At 43.7% G+C, this 19685-nt stretch overlaps 1 protein-coding gene across 2 annotated transcripts in view; it reads left to right on the top strand.

The window, feature by feature from the left end:
• The window catches only part of LOC133509879 (protein bicaudal C homolog 1-like), a 78905-nt gene that overhangs the window by 12267 nt on the left and 46953 nt on the right, over nt 1-19685 (top strand). Inside the window, exon 2 of one of the 2 annotated variants that reach the window (XM_061837312.1) lies at nt 10243-10289. The exons of the other annotated variant lie outside the window; for it this stretch is intronic. Within the exon in view, the coding sequence (XP_061693296.1) occupies nt 10243-10289 (47 nt within the window). The remainder of the gene's footprint in view (nt 1-10242; nt 10290-19685) is intronic. 2 annotated transcript variants of the gene reach the window in all.

Raw genomic sequence — 19685 nt, 5'->3', positions numbered from 1 at the left:
TTAGAGTGGACTCCCCTTGGACCATGATGTTCGCAGATGATATTGTGATCTGCAGTGAAAGCAGGGAACAGGCGGAGGAACAGTTAGAAAGATGGAGACATGCACTGGAAAGGAGAGGAATGAAGATTAGCCGAAGTAAAACAGAATATATGTGCGTGAATGAGAGGGGCGGAGGATGAAGAGTGAAGAGATAGCGAGGGTGGACGACTTCAAATACTTGGGGTCAAAAACAATGGAGAGTGTGTTAAGGAAGTGAAGAAACGGATTCAAGCGTTGTGGAACAGATGGTGGAAGGTGTCTGGTGTTCTATGTGACAGAAGAGTCTCCGCTAGGAGGAAGTTTATAAAACAGTGGTGATGATGATGATGTACAGATTAGAGACGGGGGCTCTGAAGAAACAACAGGAAGCAGAACTTGAGGTAGCAGAAATGAAGATGTTGAGGTTCTCGGTCGGAGCGAGCAGGATGGATAGGATTAGAATTGAGCTCATTAGTGGGACAGCCAAAGTTGGATGTTTTAGAGACAAGGTTCGAGAGAGCAGACTTCGATGGTTTGGACATGTTCAGAGGCGAGAGAGTGGCAAGAAGAGTGCTTAGGATGGAGCTGCCAGGCAAAAGAGCAAGAGGAAGACCAAAGAAAAGGTTGATGGATGTGGTGAGGGAGGACATGAGGACAGTGGGTGTTAGAGAGGAAGATGCACGCGATAGGCTTAGATGGAAAAAGATGACACGCTCTGGCGACCCCTAACGGGACAAGCCGAAAGAAGAAGATGAAGAACTTGTAAGTGCCATAGCCCATTTGATATAAATTTCACTCAGTGTACATTTTTACGTCTGAAGTTTTTGGCAAAATTATTTTGGTTGTTTGGACTCGTATTTGAATATTTCAAAATATTATGATTGCCCTGTATTTACACTGTTACAAAAAAACAGAGGTCACCATTTAACAGTGTGTTTTATAAAAAAAACTTCATGCCCTTTGAACACCCCACCCCCCCAAGCCTACCCCGAAGGCAGACATTTTCAGTGTTTTTCCAAATTGATCATTCTCAACCCTGGGGTACGCCTGTCGCCAGCTTTTCCTTCCCCGTCGCACCTTCACGTCCCCACAACGACACGGTGGTCCGATTTAAAATGTTTCGATTCAAACTTTGCTTGCGTGCCGCATTCCTCCATCACAGACATGATGAAGCTCTCAGCAGCTGTAATATAATTGAGCTCCAGTCGGTGGAAAAACCTGTAATTCATTACTTAAAAAAGAAGAAGAAGAAAAAAAACCCCGAAAGCCCCGGGAGTCTTATTTCAGCGCTGCAGAGCTCTCTGACCCATTTCTGTGCTGCCGGAGCTGTAAATGAATATCTGTTATTCCGCGGCCCTCCAACGTCTTTTTCTTTTTCCCTTGTCGGAGTGCAGATTTACATTCTGTCTGGTTTGCGGTTGCTATTTTAGAAATGTTGCTTTGAGGGTGTGGGGCTGGGTGGAGGTGGTGAGTAGGGGTGGCGGTGGGGGTTGGGGGGGGGGCATCAGAATTGAAGCGGTGGGCACCCCTGACTTTCCTACACATACATACATGGGTGTACGGCAATCGGCACTTTCACCGCTCCCCTTTTGGTGTTTGTTTTTTGGAGAAGTTCTGGTTTTGGTTTGTTGTTCTCGGTGATCACTCAGCATTGACTCCAAGCTGCATTTCATCCTCTTGCCATGATTTTTTTTATTTTTTTTAATTAAAGAATTCTTTTGGATCTAATTCTGTCTGTGCTGGAATATTCTCCACTTCACTGCAGAGAAGGGGAAATATGATTTGCTTGAACTTAATATTCGTTTTCTATCCAGTTATGCATGGAGAGCATCTGATTGGTATCAGTAGACGCAGCCGAGTGGCGAGATCAGCCAAGTCGACTTCAGAAGTATCCCGCGGCGACGGTTCAAATATGATTAACGGCGATTTCCCAACAATGTCATGTTTACACAGCAACGGTTTCCAAGCGAGGCTTCCTCCCTCCGCTCGGCGGGGGACCTGATACTGTACCGCCGATACCAGGCACCAGGAATGCGCTGCCTTGTGTAATCGCTTGGCGTCATTTTTGAGGGATGATGCTGGAGGAGGCGAGAATTGAAAACGTTAGCGGCATCGGCTTGATATCTGGACTTCTCGCTTCAAATCCTGCTCACGTGATTGAGTCTTTGTAAGGTTAGGGAGTGTGTCTACCCCCCCAGCACCACCACCACCCCTGTGCAACTTCTGAGCGTAATCTGATAAGCAAACGATTCAACAACAGTTTATGATGCTCAATTTTGTTGGACAGTGTCATATACCGTAATTCGGCGGCACGGTGGTTCAGCTGGTAAAGCGTTGGCCTCACAGTTCTGAGGTCCCGGGTTCGATCCCGGACCCGCCCGTGTGGAGTTTGCATGTTCTCCCCGTGCCTGCGTGGGTTTTCTCCGGCCACTGCTGTTTTCTCCTGCACGCCAAACACATGCAACATTAATTGGACACTCCAAATTGCCCCTAGCTGTAGTTGTGACTGTGACCGTTTGTCTCTATGTGCCCTGCGATTGGCTGGCGACCAGTTCAGGGTGTACCCCGCCTCCTGCCCGATGACAGCTGGGATAGGCTCCAGCACTCGCCACGAGCCTCGTGAGGATAAGCGGCAAAGAAAATGGTCCATTGGAAAGGAAATACCATTTGGTACATCCATACGCCGCGGATGTAATTAAGTCGCAAGTGCCCACATTGAAACACGAGATATTTAAAAAAAGTAAGACGGTACACAGAGAGTTTAACGCTAGCGGCTCCGTGCTAATACTAACGGTAGCGCTGCACTAACAGGTCCAGTTAAAAAATAACATACCAGTAAAAATCACTGAGACACGGCAGTAACACGCTAGTGCAGCGCTAACAGGGCCGAACTGGTAAAAGTCACTTCCTCGGCACATATATTCCACCCGTCTCACTCTTACTTTTTCCGCTCGAGTGACCCCGTGCGCCCCTTAGAGGAAAAAATGCACAAATTAGCCACATCACCGCATAAGCCGCAGAGTTGAAGGCGTGTGAAAAAAGTCGCAACTTATAGGGCAGAAATTACGGTAGGTATTATTCAACAATGCACTCGGGATAATTTAACTTGAAAGGGCCTTAATTTCCTAAATTATGAACCATCTCTTTTTTTATTATTATTTTTTGCCATCCAAAATTGGCCACAGCTCTTACAAACTTCATAAGACCAGTTTAAGTGATGTATGTTGTCATTACCTGTATTACATTTTCTACAATAGAGTGCTATATTTTTTTATTAAAACAGAAAACAGAAATTGTTGAAGTAGTTCAGGGTCTGGAGCAGATTAATGGCATTTTCATTCATTTCAACTGGGTAAATTGATTTGATATACTGTACTAGTAATTTGAATCCATTTAGTTCCCTCGACTTTTGCATTACTGCTTCCGTCCATTTTCTTTAGCCCTTGTCCAACTCAACTGCAAGCCAGAGAGGCAAACCACATCCACACCGTGTTTTTATTTTTAAATTCTCATTACTGAAGACCAAGTACTAATCGTAGAAATATTGCATTCTGGGGAAACCTTCTGGCTCATCGGCAGTTTTGTACTGACTGAATGGTGTGAAGTTTTTAGAATGAATGGACCATTTTATTTTAGTTTTTTTACATCACAACGGTGACCAATGCTGTTTCTGGAAGAGAGTGGATATTTTTGGCTTTTTCGCCTTCCCTCAACCTGTATTTCACCTTTTCCCATAAAACTTGTATGAGAGTGCAAGAATCCTCCAGTAAAACCCATCCAAGTCTTCTGGACGGAGTTAGAAGGTATTGTTTGCATGATTGTTGCGCGTGGATCGCAGCCACAACTGTAGAAATCAACACTGTTTACATTCCACCGGTGTCACAACAGTGGAATCTCCCGAATTTCGTCCCTCTCCGGGAAGTAATGGAGAACAGACCTCGGGATCATCTGCCAGGGTTTAGGCTTTCATGCTTTCTCTGCAGATCATCGGTTCTTTACGTGCTACGACAGATGGACTCATTGGATACGTTTTCACTAATTGCCGTTCCCGCCGCAAAATGACAAGACGAGTTAGGACATAAACTCTGTTTCTTGTCAGCACGCAATTGGTTGGAAATCTCAAGCGGTTGCCTTCAAACTGTCCGGGATATTTATCCCTCGGGATGAGCTCTATTCTTTTTGACGAGTAAACATTCAGCACATTCTTGATCGGATGTCAAAAATGTATGTCGCCGCATTATATTATCGTTTATCACAGTTGCAGGGTGCGGTTCTGATGAACTGCAGTTCACTTTGTTGACACAACGACTACATATAGGAGAATATGAACGATCGCAGTCTTTAATTAATACACTGTACTGTCAAAAAAAGAAGTCCAGAAGTCTCCATTTATCCCATGCGGAAAGTTTCAGACTCACAAGTGGTGAAAACAGTGAGATCATGGAAAGAAAAATACTGTATATCATATTTTGACATGTCTCGCATATGTTAAACTTATTCAAAAACAGTTTTAAAACATTGTCAATGTATTTTAACACAAATAAAACACTTTAAAAGCATAAAATGTACCGACAATACCGTACGTATTGTAGTATCTTGTGTACAGTTATGTGCCTTGAAGAGCCCCGGCGGTGTGGCTCGTGACATCGGCGAGTTTACATGTGAGTGTCCGGATGAGAGCCGTGGATGACAGCAGCTTGTGCGTGAGTTTGCTCCAGCTGTGTTTAACTGTCCTCTGAGCAATAAACAGCTGAAAAGCACAAAAACTGAACGACACGGGAATACCGTAATTTCTGGTTGATAGCGCGCCCCTGGTTATAAGCCGCACCCAGTTCATTTGCAAAGGAAATACCATTTGGTAGATCCATACGCCGCAGCTGTGTAAAAGCCGCAAGTGCCCACATTGAAACACAAGATATTTACAAAGAAAGACGGTGCACAGAGAGTATAATGCTAGTGCCGCGCTAACACTAGCGCCACACTAATACTAGCGCCATGCTAACGCTAGCGCTGCCCTAACAGGGCCAGTTAAAAAAAATCATACCGGTAAATGTCACTGAGACACGGCAGTAACACGCTAGCGCAGCGCTAACAGGGATGGAACCGGTAAAAGTCACTTCCTCTGCACATATATTCCACCGGTCTCACTCTTACCTTTTCCGCTAGAGTGCCCCCTTGCGGCCGTTGGGAAAAAATGCACAAATTAGCCGCATCACCGCATAAATCGCAGGGTTGAAAGCGTGTGGGGGGGGGAGTCGCGGCTTATAGGCCGGAAATTACGCTACTTGTTGCATCATGTGATCTGTGCTTTGGCCTTTTGCTGTCCAACTGAGGCTTTTATGAGTCGCCGTCCTGGACGGAGACAAACTCTGTCCATGTCCTTTTGCAAGCTGAGCTGCAAAGGTACAAGGCTCTATTTTGAAATCGCAATAGAGGTAACGATCTCTCCAACAAAATGCTGAAAGTATACTTCAACAAAGGACGTGCTCTGCAGCTCTTGTTCAAGCCTCCAGTCAGCGTGTCTCCACGGTGGCCTGTAATTTTGGTTGGCGACCTAAAGAGCAACACTCTCTGCTGTCTACGTTGAGAGGCAGCAACTTTGCAGGGCCGAGACAGAAATAAACACCAAACTCATTATTGTGTTAAACGACAAGGCCGTAGAACCAGATATCATTTATACTTTATAGCAGAGGTAGAAGCAAGTCATTACTTTGCAAGTCACAAGTCAGTCTCAAGTCCTGAGTCCAGTCCCAAGTCCTACACGTTGAGTTTCGAGTCATTTTACCAGCAAAGAAAAAATGTACTATTTACATTTAAATATTATGCCTGTATTCTAATGTAGAGTCCCCGTAGCTCAGTGGTTAGAGCACTGGTTAGGTAAACCAGGGGTTGTGGGTTCATATCCCACTGGGGCCTCCACTCCCTGAGAAGGGTTGCGTCAGGAAGAGCATCCGGTGTAAAAATTGTGCCAAACTTATATATGCGTTCATCTGAGATGACACGCTGTGGCGACCCCAAAAGGGACAAGCCGAAAGAAAGAAAAAGAAATTCTATGCTAATTTAATATTTTCAATATATCTCTGAAGTGACATTAAACAGACCTGTCATAAAAAAAAGAAGCATCCTGTCTTGCTGTGATTAGAGCATCCCACAAATAATTCTATCGGAATAATCAAGTATAAGGATAACATCTGTTTTTGCTTGCTAAAAAGGCAATCATGAATATAAAAGATTAAATGAGAATCTTCACTTAATAATTCATTTAAGCAATAAATCATCTCATAAAGGTATACTGTAATTTTAATTTGTGTACCAGAGCGTGTCCAGCAGGACGTTAGCTGTTAAAAGGTAATAATAACTTATTACACATTTGTGATAATGACGTGGGGTGCTTTGACCTATTAAATAATCATAAAGTTCCATCATTATATTGTCACGTAACATATAAATTGTGCCCAAGTGTTGTTTCGTCAGTGGTTTGATCAAAGTAGCAAGTACTTTGAAGACACGAGTGGTGTTCAAACCCAAATCGAGCTGCAAGTCTTTTAACATGTTGTCGAGTTGAGTCTAAAGTCCTCAAATTCATGACTCGAGTCCAAGTCACCCGACCGGAGTCCACACCTCTGCGGTACAACAGATGTTGTCACCAATAATTTCCTCTTGACGAATCTGTTGCTGTCAGTTTTCTCCTAGGATATGTGAGTCTAGTTGGAATATTGTTGTAGCTCTATACAAGATCTTTTTCTAGGTCTTCGCAGGAGATTAGTGAAGATCTATGTACGTTGTTGCTGTGAGTGGGGAGACAGTAGGTCCGAGCACAGATTGTTGTAGTGGTCCAGAGGAGATTCTTGTGGACCGATATTCAGAATGAATACAATATGGTGTTGGAGCTTTATATCGGACATTGTTGGAGTCCTGTACACAAGACTCCAGGTCTTCGCAAGAGATGGTTGCAGACCAAAGACAGATTTTTGTTACGCGACATGAGACGTTATTGCCGGCCTGAGCTTGAAATCGGTGTAGGTCTACGCTATGCTGGATATTCTTACACTCCTATGAAGGACTGAGTTCTCTTACTTGGTTGAAAGTCAAGCAACTATATTGTGTAGGTCTTTCCTGTAGGCCTAGTTTATGTGGGAGATGCTAGGCCTGTACAGAATATTCTAGGATACAAGAGCATTGTCGACCAATAGGAGAGGTTCCTGTAGATTATATTTGCAGGCCTATAAAGGAGATAATTGCAGCCATGTAGCCGCCTATATAGGGGAATATTCTAGGCCGATGCAGGAGTTTATTATTGAAAATTACAGACCTGTATAAGAGATTATTGTTGGCCTCTACAGGATATTATTACTGGAAATTGTCATAAACCTACACCGGAATTTCTCGTTGGATTATATTGGAGAATATGCTTTGTTTATCCAGGAGGTTTTTGTCAGACTATTAACAAAAGTGTTGCAGGTCTATAAAAGAGTAAAGTTGTAGGCTTCAAGTTTTTTTTTTTTTCCCTACAACCATCTTTGTGACAAATGTTTGAGCTGAACTGAAAAAATTATGTTTCTCTCAATTAATCTAATTACAAGCATCTTTGATATGTTCCAAAGTGAGGCAACGTAAATAGCAACTAACTGCAATATTCTGTCTTTGAAATGAACCATTTAATCAGATCCAGGTCTGGAAGTACATGTCGTAAAGGGGGGTCCGATGGGGTCCTTGTCATGATGAGAGCCCCAAAGGGTCTTGTGAGCTTCCCATCTTGGGTGCGTGTTTGCATGCCACACATCTGTCGACAGGATGTTCCTTTTTCAGCACGTCTGAGGTCTTTGCTCATGTTTTCGCAAAACTTTCCTGTCAGTCCGCCGCCTCAGTGTCTCTGTGATCGACTGTATTGGTCCCTGAAATGTGCTTCGATATACGTGAAATCCATCGGTGTGTCCAGACCGGTCAAACCAGCCCCCTTTCTTAATCGTACATTTACGATTTGATTATTTGTTGTCGAGAATCAGAAAAAGTCTTTTACGAAAGATTGATTGGGCCCCCATTTCATTTTTTTAAGTATCTGTCACTCCGCACAACAGTTTTCCCTTTTTACTTTCAGTAATGATCTAGCAAATATCCAGACGCCTTGTGTTGTTCAGGCCATGTGAGACGGAGAATCTGCTTGGCCTGGATCGCGTCTGAAATGTAGCGACAGCCGAACGGTCTCAATGTGATCATTAAATGCCTGGATTGTTGTTTACTGGGCAGACTTTGGAAGTGTAATACCTCCCTGATGATGTAGGTGTGCATTGCCACAGACCGCAACGTCTGCTCCGAATGGCAGTAAAGCGACTTTAAAAAAAAAAAAAAAAAAGTAGGCTTCTCACATTCTGCATATGCATCTAAAACATCAATATTTAGAAGGGAATTTTTGCACAGTTTTGATACAGCGACCCACATTTGCATCCGTGGACGCTCCTGACCCAGATTCCGACAGTCTGCAACAGATCCATCTCAGGGAACGTCGGTTAAGGAGACGTCATTAAAACTTCCTGTTCTCCCAAATGATAGCGAAACATGAGAGTTCTCCTCGGAGGACAGATATGTATTTTACATCAGCAGAGTTGCCACAATCTGGAAGACTTGCAGATGTGCTGGAGTGACGACAAGCCTCGTTCGCTTTGGTGTTCGGGCCTCCGTCTTCATCCAACGCGGGTCGCGCTTCCAATTCGAGTCGAATCAAAGCAGTACTTCATCAAACTCAAACTGCATGTGTCATATTTAACAACTGATTAAGTGCACGGGTTGCTGACTGTTGCATCAGCTGTGGCCCGAATTGAAATCGTATGAAGCAGAAATTTGAGTTTGGCTATATGTAGGTTGTTTTAAAGATGTGCTGCTACAAGTTTTCAATAAAAATCTGATGTTTGAAATCACTTATAGCGGTCCAAGAGTTTTATCTCGATCAGACTTCTCATGACTAGAGAAAATGTTGGTAGATTCCCAAGTTCTCTGCGCTAGCTTACAAGCTAACTATCTGCTGTCTTAACTGTCAAAGATTTTAAACCAGATATTTATGTCCTGTGTACGATTTATATAAATAGAGCATTGGTCAAATTGTTTCATCAGATGTTTTAGTTTTGTTGGTGCAGTTAGCATTCATTTTTTTTTAATATCTATAGTTATAAAAGCTAATGTTTCTCATGAGTACTGTATACAGGTATGTTATAAATGAATGGTAGTAGTAGTGGTATCTTTAAATGCTGTACATGTGGATGAATTCTTGAAATATCAAGGCAAGGTTCGCAAGCTAACTATGTTCTACTTTGGACTTGAATGAGAAACTAACAAAAAATATCTTTCCATCCTCTTCATCTACTGTGAATGGCAAATTAAGATCCATTGTTTGTGTTTTATTCTATTGGTGCTTAAATTATGCTAAAGTAATTTCCACAGCTCACAAAGTAAATTTACTTTCTCGAGCTGGGCATCTACAAAATGGCCGTAGCTTGGTAACTAACATCACATATGTTGCCAATTCATTCTACTTTTGTCTAGAGTACTTTAAGTTGATCGCATGATTACATGTATTGATTGAGGTCAGCATAAGCATCCTTATAATATACAAGCCTTAATTTTATTTTGTCAGCCTTCTTTTGCAAAAAAATTTTTACTTCCTTCACATTTCTGAACAACCAGCTGCAGTTGAACTCATTGGACAGGGCGAGGGAATTCTTCCGTATTCAATTTCGTGCTCGGAAAATGACTTTCAAGCGCCCAGCTCTTGTAAATTTTCATTTTTGTTTGCACTGGGATCCTTCTTATGTGGTTCATATTCTTTCCTAACCTGCACTTTCCAAGTGATTCCCAGAATTGTCCCTAAGAATCTAAAGAAAAAAAAAAAAAAGGGGGGGGGGTGCCAGTCCCCAACAATTGACTCAAACATTGCGTTTATTACACCGTTGTTGGCTTCTGCACACTGTAATAACCATTGGCCTTCAGCCGTCAATTAGTCACGTGGGATTGTTATCCAGTCGTTTGGATTATAGAGAATGACTTTAATACCTTTCCTGTAAATGAACGCCACCAGTAACTGGCCAAAAAAAAAAGTGAGTTCAAGCATAAATGTTGCCATGTGAAGAGACAATCTTAAAGCGAGCTCATTCTGGACGTGATTTGCAATGATATATATATATATATATCTATATATATATTTTTTTTTTATCCTTCTCTGTCCCACTATAGCTGCCTCCGAGGGGAGAGTCAATGGCGGGGAGGATTTCTTTCAGAAGGTGAGTGTCAAGTGTTGTCCACACTCGGTTGTTTGCTTTATTATCTTTTGGTTCTGTTGTTGCCCACTGAGTGTCTTTTCTGGCAAGTGGGAGGTGAGGAAAGGGGAGGGGGGGACTGTCGTGCACATGTCAGGTGCTCTGGCCGGTTGGTCCTGACTTTGAAATCCAAACAAAACATAAAACGATGGAACAGACACTTGACGTTGAGTCACCGCAGGCTACGACGCTCCCCGTAACGCAGCTGACACAACACCGGGCCTTTTTTTTTTTTCTCACTTCTGCAACGGAACGCAGCAAGTACACATTTGTGATGTAAAAGTCGAAAGCGTGTGCGTCAGGTTGGTCGTAGAGGTCTCTGCCCCGTTGACCTCATGTGTGACTTAATTCACGTTATGAACTTTGTGTTCCATGACAGCTCCCTCTCGTCCACGTGTTCTATCCCTTAACGATGTGACCCTATGTCGATTTAATGCAGTGGTTCTCAAACATTTTTCACCAAATAACACCATAAATATTACTCAAGTACTCCAAGTACCACTGAAATGAAATCCGCACAACCGTGCGAGAACACATACAGGAAGGAGTCTTGATCCTGAGACCTCTCGACACCGAGGCAAATTGCACTAATGCTTTTAGCAAAGTGCACTTTTGTGAACGCTTAGCATAGTTCTAGGTTGTTTAAAGGGGAAATCCAGTACCTTGCATGAACAGTGTATCAATAGGTCCTGTAACATGTACCCTATTTTGACAATGTGATGTTAAATCCTCTCTCATTTAATAGTGTTTTGAGAAGATTTTTATCGACAAGTAATAATTTTCAGGGGCGCTGCCATTTTCGCAAGTGACTTACGTGCACGGATGTGACGTGTAATGTGCCGCAGCAAAGGCTCGATTACATGGGACACCATTTATGCCCGGCGCTGATTTCTTGGATTTATCCTCATCTGATGAAGAAATAGTATCGGTTGATCGGGAAGATGGAGGAATACTTCCATACAGATGTTGGAATGTTGAATATTTGGATGGTTCTTCGGTCGGAATGATGCCGGAGTCTGACCACTCGGAGGCCTACACGCGGGACATAAGTGCGTAAACAGGCCCCCGGGGCTCCGGGGGCCGCAGCTGCAGATGGTTCTCCGGACAGGAATGACGCGGAGTCTGACGAGCGAGCTCCAGTGGCTCGGCTCGGCTCGCTCGTCCGGCGGAGGCCGTTAGCCGAGCTTCAGCGTCCGGCAGAGGCTGCGAGCCGAAGCTTGGCTCGCTCGTCAGACTCCGCGTCATTCCGGTCCGAAGAACCATCCGCGGCTGCCTGCCTGGCACTCAGGGTGGCCTTTCTTTACACACTTACATCCCGCACGTAGTCCTTCGAGTAGTCAGACTTCGGCATCATTCCACCCGAAGAACCATCTGAGTATTAAACATTATTATTATTATATTATACAGCAACAGGTTCAAATCTGTATGGAAGTATTCCTCCGTCTTCCCGATCAACCGATACTGCTATTTCTTCATCAGATGATGATAAATCCGAGAAATCAGCGGTGGGCATAAATGGTGTCCAATGTAATCGAGCCTTTGGTGCGGCACGTTACACCTCACATCCACGTAAGTCATGTGACTCGCAAAAATGACAGCCCCCTGTGAATATTTTTAATTGTCAATAAAAATCTCCTCAAAACACTATTAAATGAGAGGGGATTTAACATCACATTGTCAAAATAGGGTACATATTACATGACCTATTGATACGCTGTTCATGCAAAGCCCTGGATTTCCCCTTTAAATAGATCAGAAGTCACTGGTTCTATTAAAAATGTGTACGGTTCTTGTTCTGACAGCGAATGATAATCAGTGCCACGAGATGTCAGCAAGTCTCACAGGATCTCGGTTTGTTGAGTATAAAAGGTTCAATTCTGGCCTTGTTTTTTTTTTTTTTTTTCGGTTCATGCGGTTGATTTTTGTAACTGAGACACTGTCGTTCTTGAATCGGGACCTTGACTTGACATAGAGAAATAAGCCCTGAAAATTTGAGGAACGTTGGTGGTGAATTACCAAGTGTAGACATTTGGAAACGGAGGCCAAATCAAATTTTTCCAAGGAGGACGAATGGACAACTTTAATCCTGTCATGTTTATGAAAGATTGTTAAAAAATGAATGAAGTTTGTCAGCCTAAGGTGATGCCCTAAGTGTCAAAAGGTTTGAGGGCTCCAATGAATGAATTTTTCGAGAAAGTTTTCAGTGTCTTAGCAGTCCTCTTGTTTGTTTAAAGTATTTGGTGTTGGACTTAATGAACCAGAGCGGGGAAGGCAATTTAAAAGTTCCTGAAGCACGTTTCAAAAGCCAACTAATGCAAAACAGGCGCTAAGAGTCCTCTGGATGGAATATTTATAAGTACTCTACACTATTGGCACCGCTCCACTTTTTTAAAAATTTTACAGTACAAGTTCAAGATATGGTTCCTGCGCCGCAAAGCTATTAAGAGAAAATCTGCCTGGAAGTGTTTCAACCTTGCCCTTCAAGATCTCGAGATCTCAAGACCTCAGCATAGTAGTCACGGCTCAAGGTTAAATCATCGGTTCGAAATTAGAGCGAAGCTATTTGAGTTGGAAGACCGCAAAAGACAATGTTTTCATTCAAGTGCGGGCTTTCCATTTGGATCCGTTTGTGGGCAACCGGCCCTCAGATCGCGTGATCTGTGTCCGTGCACCTCTCAAGGCTGGAAAATAAACACAACTTGGGTCTGTGTAATGGTATTGTTGAGCGTAAATGAATGAAGTGCATGTGCGGGAGAGTACCCTAAAACTGATGAAAACTAGAAACTGTTTGAAGACTTCCTGCTTGGCTAACGAATGACATGCTACCTTTTGTGAAGGTACCTTAGATGCCGGAAGACTCTGAGGTAGCAGGTGACGACAGCCTCACACAAACACACAATATCCACCCCCGCTTTTTCTCCCGAAGTCCCGTTACTCCTACTCACCGTTTACTGGACTTCCTTTGATTCCACAGCGGCAAAAAAAAGCCTCGCGGTGTCACCGCAAAGCCAAAAAGATGAGCAACAGTATACAAAGACGCCCCCACTAGTAAGACAATTTCAACATTAGGCATTAGTAGAATGACTAGGGCACACAAATAGAACAATTTTGTCCTACTAGTAATGTTTTTGACATTACTACTGCTACATTTGGCCTGCTAATATGAAATAAGTAAACTTCTGTGTTGCACAAATAACATAAGTCGGCCTAACTAGTAGGCATGGGTCAGACACTAGTCACCTCCTGGACCCTATTTGTAACACAGTGTCTGCTAGCAGTTTTGCTTCACTATCAACATTGTATACTTGTCAGACTAGTATTCTAGAGTTGTTCTACTAATGTGCACAAACGTCATATAGTAGTGGAAAAAAATCTTTACTAGCAAGGTGCAATTGTTCCACTAGTCCACCCTAGTCATTCTACTAGCGTGCTGAGTTGTTTTCCAAGCAACCAAGTGTACTAGTATACTATTTAGCATATTATCAGGGCAACCACACGACGTTATTTGTGACACAAAAATGTGCACATATTAACAACGACATGCTTCTAGCTATACTAGTGGCATGATAGAATTGTACTTGTCAACATCTAGGGCGGTGGTCTCAAACCTGCAGCCCGTGGGCCATTTGCAGCCCGCGAGATGATGTTTTGTGGCCCCCACCTTAAGGTGAAAGTATAATGGTCGTGCGGCCCCTGAGTTTTATATGAAATATGAATGGCGCTTCTACAGTGTTGTGTGCGGAGCAGACCAATCACGGTGGGTAGATAGCGTGTGGCATCGACCAGGCTTGATGCAAGCAGAGAAACAATTGTCAATGAAAAAGTTGGAGCAGCGTTGCCAAGGAGAGTTTATTTTTTTCAAGACGTGTTACACACAAGTTGTAAACCCCAGCGTCCTTCATCGTATTTTGTTTTTTAAAAAAAAAGGATGTAGGATGTTTGAAAAGATAGGATTGTTTTTAATTTCTAATTTTAATTCTACGTAAGTCCATGTGCGCTGAGGCTGCGGCCCAGCCTCAGCCAGAATCCGCCTCCAGCGGCCACAAATTCAATTGAGTTTGAGACCCCTGATCTAGGGCTTTACTTTTAGCACACTGATGCCAACTAGTGCGGTTTTGCCTCACTAGTAACATGTAGTTTCCCGACTTGTTTGGGAACGTTGTCCTTCTCATGTGCAGATATCTCATACATTAGTGGAAAAAACAGTAGGCTACTAGTATGCCCTGGCCTAGTTGTTCTACTAATGCACTGAACTGTCGACAAGGACAATTGACCCCTCCGTACAGGGCACTTAACCACGCCTCCTGAAGTGACGTCACGCCACGTGCGCTGACGTAAGACAAACAGTAAAAATGGCAAATACAAAATAATACATTCTGAACTGAGACAGATTCCATCCTTCTGATTTCATTTAAATCAACGATACATTATAGATTCTAAATACAATACATTCTTAACTGAGAGAGACGCCATGCTTCTGATTTCATTCAATCATTCACACGTAGCAATGTTATGCTAGCGAAGAACGTCTCATTCATTTATACGAGACGTGTATTTAAAATCAAATTTAGGGCATATCTTCATGCAAACACAGTCTGGTTAAGCTTCGACCGCGAGCCAGCAAGAAAGCGACACGTTTGTGCTGTCCGATCATCGCTAAATATCGCTCAACAAAGAATATGTGTGTCAATCGATCACACGTAGCGGTGTTATGCTAGCGAAGAACGTCTCATTCATTTATACGAGACGTGTATTTAAAATCTAATTTAGGGCATATCTTCATGCAAACACAGTTTGGTTAAGCTTCGACCGCGAGCCAGCAAGAAACCGACACGTTTGTGCAGTCCGATCATCGCTAAATATCGCTCAACAAAGAATAAGTGTGTCAATCGATCACACGCAGCAGTGTTATGCTAGCGAAGAACTTTGAATTCATTTATACGAGACATCTATTGAAAATCAAATATAGGGCATACCTTCGTGCAAACATATCTGTTCCGGTTGATATTAGATGGATTTAGTTGATGATGCGGTCTTCCACAAAGTTTGATCCATCGAAGGCATTTTTCGTACGGGGTCTTCGGTTTTGGAAAGGGTACGAATCGAACTCCACCAACTAGCCTTTCAGGATACCTGTCGTCACTATTACAAAGTCCGTGACTACACCTCTTAACCATATTTTTTGTTAAATAACCCAAATACGCGATAAAACGGTAACAAAACCTATACTGGACCATGCAATGTTGTCTGAGAAAATGGCGGGAGCAAAAACGGGCTTTGGTTTATGGAGATCTCTGGCCTCTGATTGGTCAGTGACGCGGATTGCGCAATATCCACGGAGGGGTCAATTCACGTACAGTACTAACGAACAGACCTTAAGTTGGAAATCAACTTGTAGGTATTTCATGCACTAGTAGCCTTATGGACACTATTATTCCCACCAAAATTCCCACTTGCCTCAATGACATGTAGCTGTCCGACTAGTATGCCAAATTTGGCATACTACTGTACTGAAGGGTTGCACAATAATAGAAGGCATAGAGGGGGAAATAAAGGTTGCTAGTAAGGAAGTAATTGTACGAGTGCACTGAATTGTCTCACTAGTGATGACGAAAATTATACTAGTATATAGAACTTGAGCAAGATACCAAGCATAGCAAATACGCGCACAAATTGGATACTTTAAAGTCGGTTAAAGTCAAACAAAGCTCCACGCACCTTTTTACGTCAGACTCCTCGTGTCACCGAGGAGTGTAAAATCGTGGCTCACCATCATACTTACGAAAAACCCAGCGGCTTCAAGCCAATAACCACTACAGTACACTGACCGCAGAGCTTCTGGGATTCGAAGTGAGCCTTGGCCACTTCGTCCCTGAACCCTTTTCCACTTCTCCGTCCCGACACTTGCGGTTCTGTAAATAAGACCAGGCGTGATGTTGAAGCGCCAAATCTCAAGCCAGTTATTCTTATTCCCTTTCTGCGGGCAGAAGTACAATCCGCGCCCACCAGCCACATCATCCGGTACCCCTGCGCTGTCCGATGCGTTGTCAACGTCATTCGGTGATTCCCAACTGCGTTCGTGTTCTCATCTGGTCGAGCCGTGCGTGAGACGAAGCGGGCCCAGATTTAACACTTAGTACATTTGTGAGTAAATTAGGCCAAGATCATAACTGTGGTCTAATGTGATCATCGTTCCCCATTGAAATGAATATAAATTACATTAATCACTTTTAGACCCTTTAAGAAAAATAGCATTCTACATTATGGTATCGAATAAAAACACAGTATGAGAATAAATAGAATGTTAAGGACCAAACTGTTTTTTCATCTTGATTTCAATAGACATTGTGCTGCTCCTTCTGCACACTTGACCAATCGGGGCGATCTAAAACACACGCATGCATTTTGATGATGTAACATTGAGAAGATAGTCGCAACTCAGCTGCAAAAATATTTGCTGTTTATGCACAGCATAAATGCATGCCCTTGATTTATATTTTGCAAATATTCTTCAAATGTTTGCCTGTGGCGGCACGGTGGATCAGCTGGATAGCGTTGGCCTCACAGTTCTGAGGTCCCCGGTTCGATCCCGGACCCGCCAGTGTGGAGTTTGTATGTTCTCCCAGTGCCTGCATGAGTTTCCTCCGGGCGCTCCGGTTTCCTCCCACATTCCAAAACATGCAACATTAGTTGGACACTAAATTTCCCCTAGGTCTGATTGTGAGTGCGGCTGCGATTGGCTGGCAACCAGTTCAGGGTGTACCTCGCTTCCTGCCCGTTGACAGCTGGGCTAGGCTCCAGCACTCCCCGCGACCCTCGTGAGGTTAAGCAGTGAAGGAAATGGATGGATGTTTGCCTGGTTATGCCACTTTATGACGACAACAACATTGATGCATATTTGGTTAGCTCGCCAGTGGGGTTTTACATAATTTGTTAGCATTAAGCTAGCACACTTTGGTAACCCAACATAAGGTAATTTAATTTTTTTTTTTTTTTTTAATGGGATGGGAGAAACTATTTGTATGTTCTGGAGTGCCAGTGTGGTATTGAAGCACAATAATGCCCCAAGGAGCAGTCGTGCAATACCGGAGGTCTGCAGGGATGTAGCCCAAACTCGTTGTCTTCTTCTTTAGACGGCAAACTAGTGCAGAGGGACTCAACAGCGCCTCGGCTGGTGAGAGGCTCCCAGCTCAGTGTCCACCCGTATCTGTATGAAAAAAAAATGTTTGTTTCATAAGCTGGGACAAATTGCCACTAAGCAGTTTAAGGGGAACCAATCCCCTCCCAAAAAAGAAAAGCTAACGGAACCACTACAATGCCAGAAGAGTTTTTTGTTTTTGTTCTTACATGGAACCGGTCAACTGCGTAATTTCTATTGATACGGCCTCGAGGTCTGCTCAAGTCTTCGGTCCCTCATGTCCTGCTGCTGCACGCACACGCAAACATTCCAGCTGAAACAACAGCTGCGCCATCGCAGCACGGGCCAGGAGGAAACATGCCTCTGCCATGTTGATTGCTGCAGCGCTGTACGACGTGCAAGAACACAAAACGTGCACGTGCGCGGCCCCGTGTGTCCGACACATGTGCTCTGCGTTCCAGGACATTTTTTTTATTTTTTTTTAATGAAATCCAGTTAGATTTTGCTCGCACAGCAGCTGGAAACCTCTAAGAGCCAATCGTCGTGTCAAGGCCGTGCGATTAAACCGATCAGACGCGACGTTTTCGACTGTTGCATTGCGCAAGGGGCGTAGGCAGGCAGAGGTGAGGCATTAAAAGGTAAAGGTAGCCGAATTGGTGCATTGGGAGAGTTGCCGACGTGTGCTCTCATCAAAAATAAACACAGTCCTCCAATTAAAGCGGTGTGTGGTCTTGTCAGAAATCAGTCCCATCTGCACGCCGCCGCCAAAAACAGCAGCGCTGAACAGGAAATGTCTCACCCGCTCTCTGAACAAGGACCTTTTTTTCAAAGACATCCCTGATGAAGCATAGCTCAGGAAGCTTGAAGACTTCGGGGAAGTAATCAGAGCTGTGTCTTCTTTTGAGATGCAGTTCTCGTCGTGAAAGGGTTTACTTGTGCCCGGTCCTCCATTTTTCCTTTCCGTGTTGTCGTTTTGGATCGCGACTCAACCGGGATCTATCCCGGCTGAAGTTGGGCAAGCGACAGAGTACCCCAGGGTACTACTTGGATGTGGTTTTCCAGTCAATCGCAGGGCGCATATAGAAAAACCACATTGCACATTCTCAGTCATGCACAATTGAGTCTTCGATGAACTGAATGGCATTTTTGGGAATGTGGGCGGAAGCAAAGGGAGAACATCCACACTGCCCGCTGGAAAACCCCAGTTAAGATTCGAACCCAGAAGCCCTGAGTTGTAAGCCAGACACGCTAACCGCTATCTCACTGCGCTGCCGCAGTACATCATCTTTCGTCTTGTTTCATGGACCTTTCCGATGGCGATCTTAAGCTCCGCCCCCTTAGCCATGTCCCACAAGATGACAAAATGGCGATTGAACACAACATGTTTAAGTTCCATTCTCTATCGCATATTCCAGATAATATTGGGGTATGTTTTTCGCCAAATGTATCAGACTTGTCCAAGAGAGTTCTACAGAGAAGTCTCAACTATTTCACACATGACATTGCGTATTTACGTGTCATTAATCCGACTCTTCGACTTTAAACACCGATAATAACTCAATCAAACTCAGAGGAGATACTTCTCCCTCACTTACCTTCAAAAATACAGCCTTGTGTTTGTCGCTATTGTCCACATTGACTTGTACGTGCGGTCTTCCGCGAGCCTTAATCCATCGTAGACACTTCGTCAACTGTGCTTTAGGCTTTGGAAAATGAACCAAGCGGGCCCCTTGTAAGCTGGCCGGATATCTTTCGTCAGAATTGCACGTTCCCCAAGCGCATCTGAGGACCATTTGCTTCGTAACATGAACTTTTCCAAGCGCACACTACTAACAGCCAGCATTGCTTGTGGGACAATACGGCGAGAGGGGTGTGTCAAGCCAGGGGTTAAGACAATGCGGTTATCTGATTGGCTATTATTGTACGAGTGATTGACAGGTCGGAAAGGTCCTTTGTATGTACTTTTGCCATTTTTCCTCAATGCTGTTACTGTAAATTGAGCATCAGCCTTTTACCCCCAGGTGAATTTATTGCCCGAAACCATCTCAGTCTGATGCAAAAGTCTTAAATTATCCATCCGAGATGCTTCGTGTTGACTTTTTACGGAACAAGCGTGCGGTTGATGTATTCGCGAAGCACATTTTTGCTTGCAGTTGACCTCAACCAGGTCTTGGCGAGTCATGCTCCAAATGTGTCAAACCGAGTCAGTCCATTGGACAGAG

Source organism: Syngnathoides biaculeatus, chromosome 12 (assembly GCF_019802595.1).
Source record: "Syngnathoides biaculeatus isolate LvHL_M chromosome 12, ASM1980259v1, whole genome shotgun sequence".
In the NCBI taxonomy this organism is placed as follows: Eukaryota; Metazoa; Chordata; class Actinopteri; order Syngnathiformes; family Syngnathidae; genus Syngnathoides; species Syngnathoides biaculeatus.
Note: the sequence above shows the minus strand (reverse complement) of the source record. Positions and strands in the feature narration are given on the sequence as shown.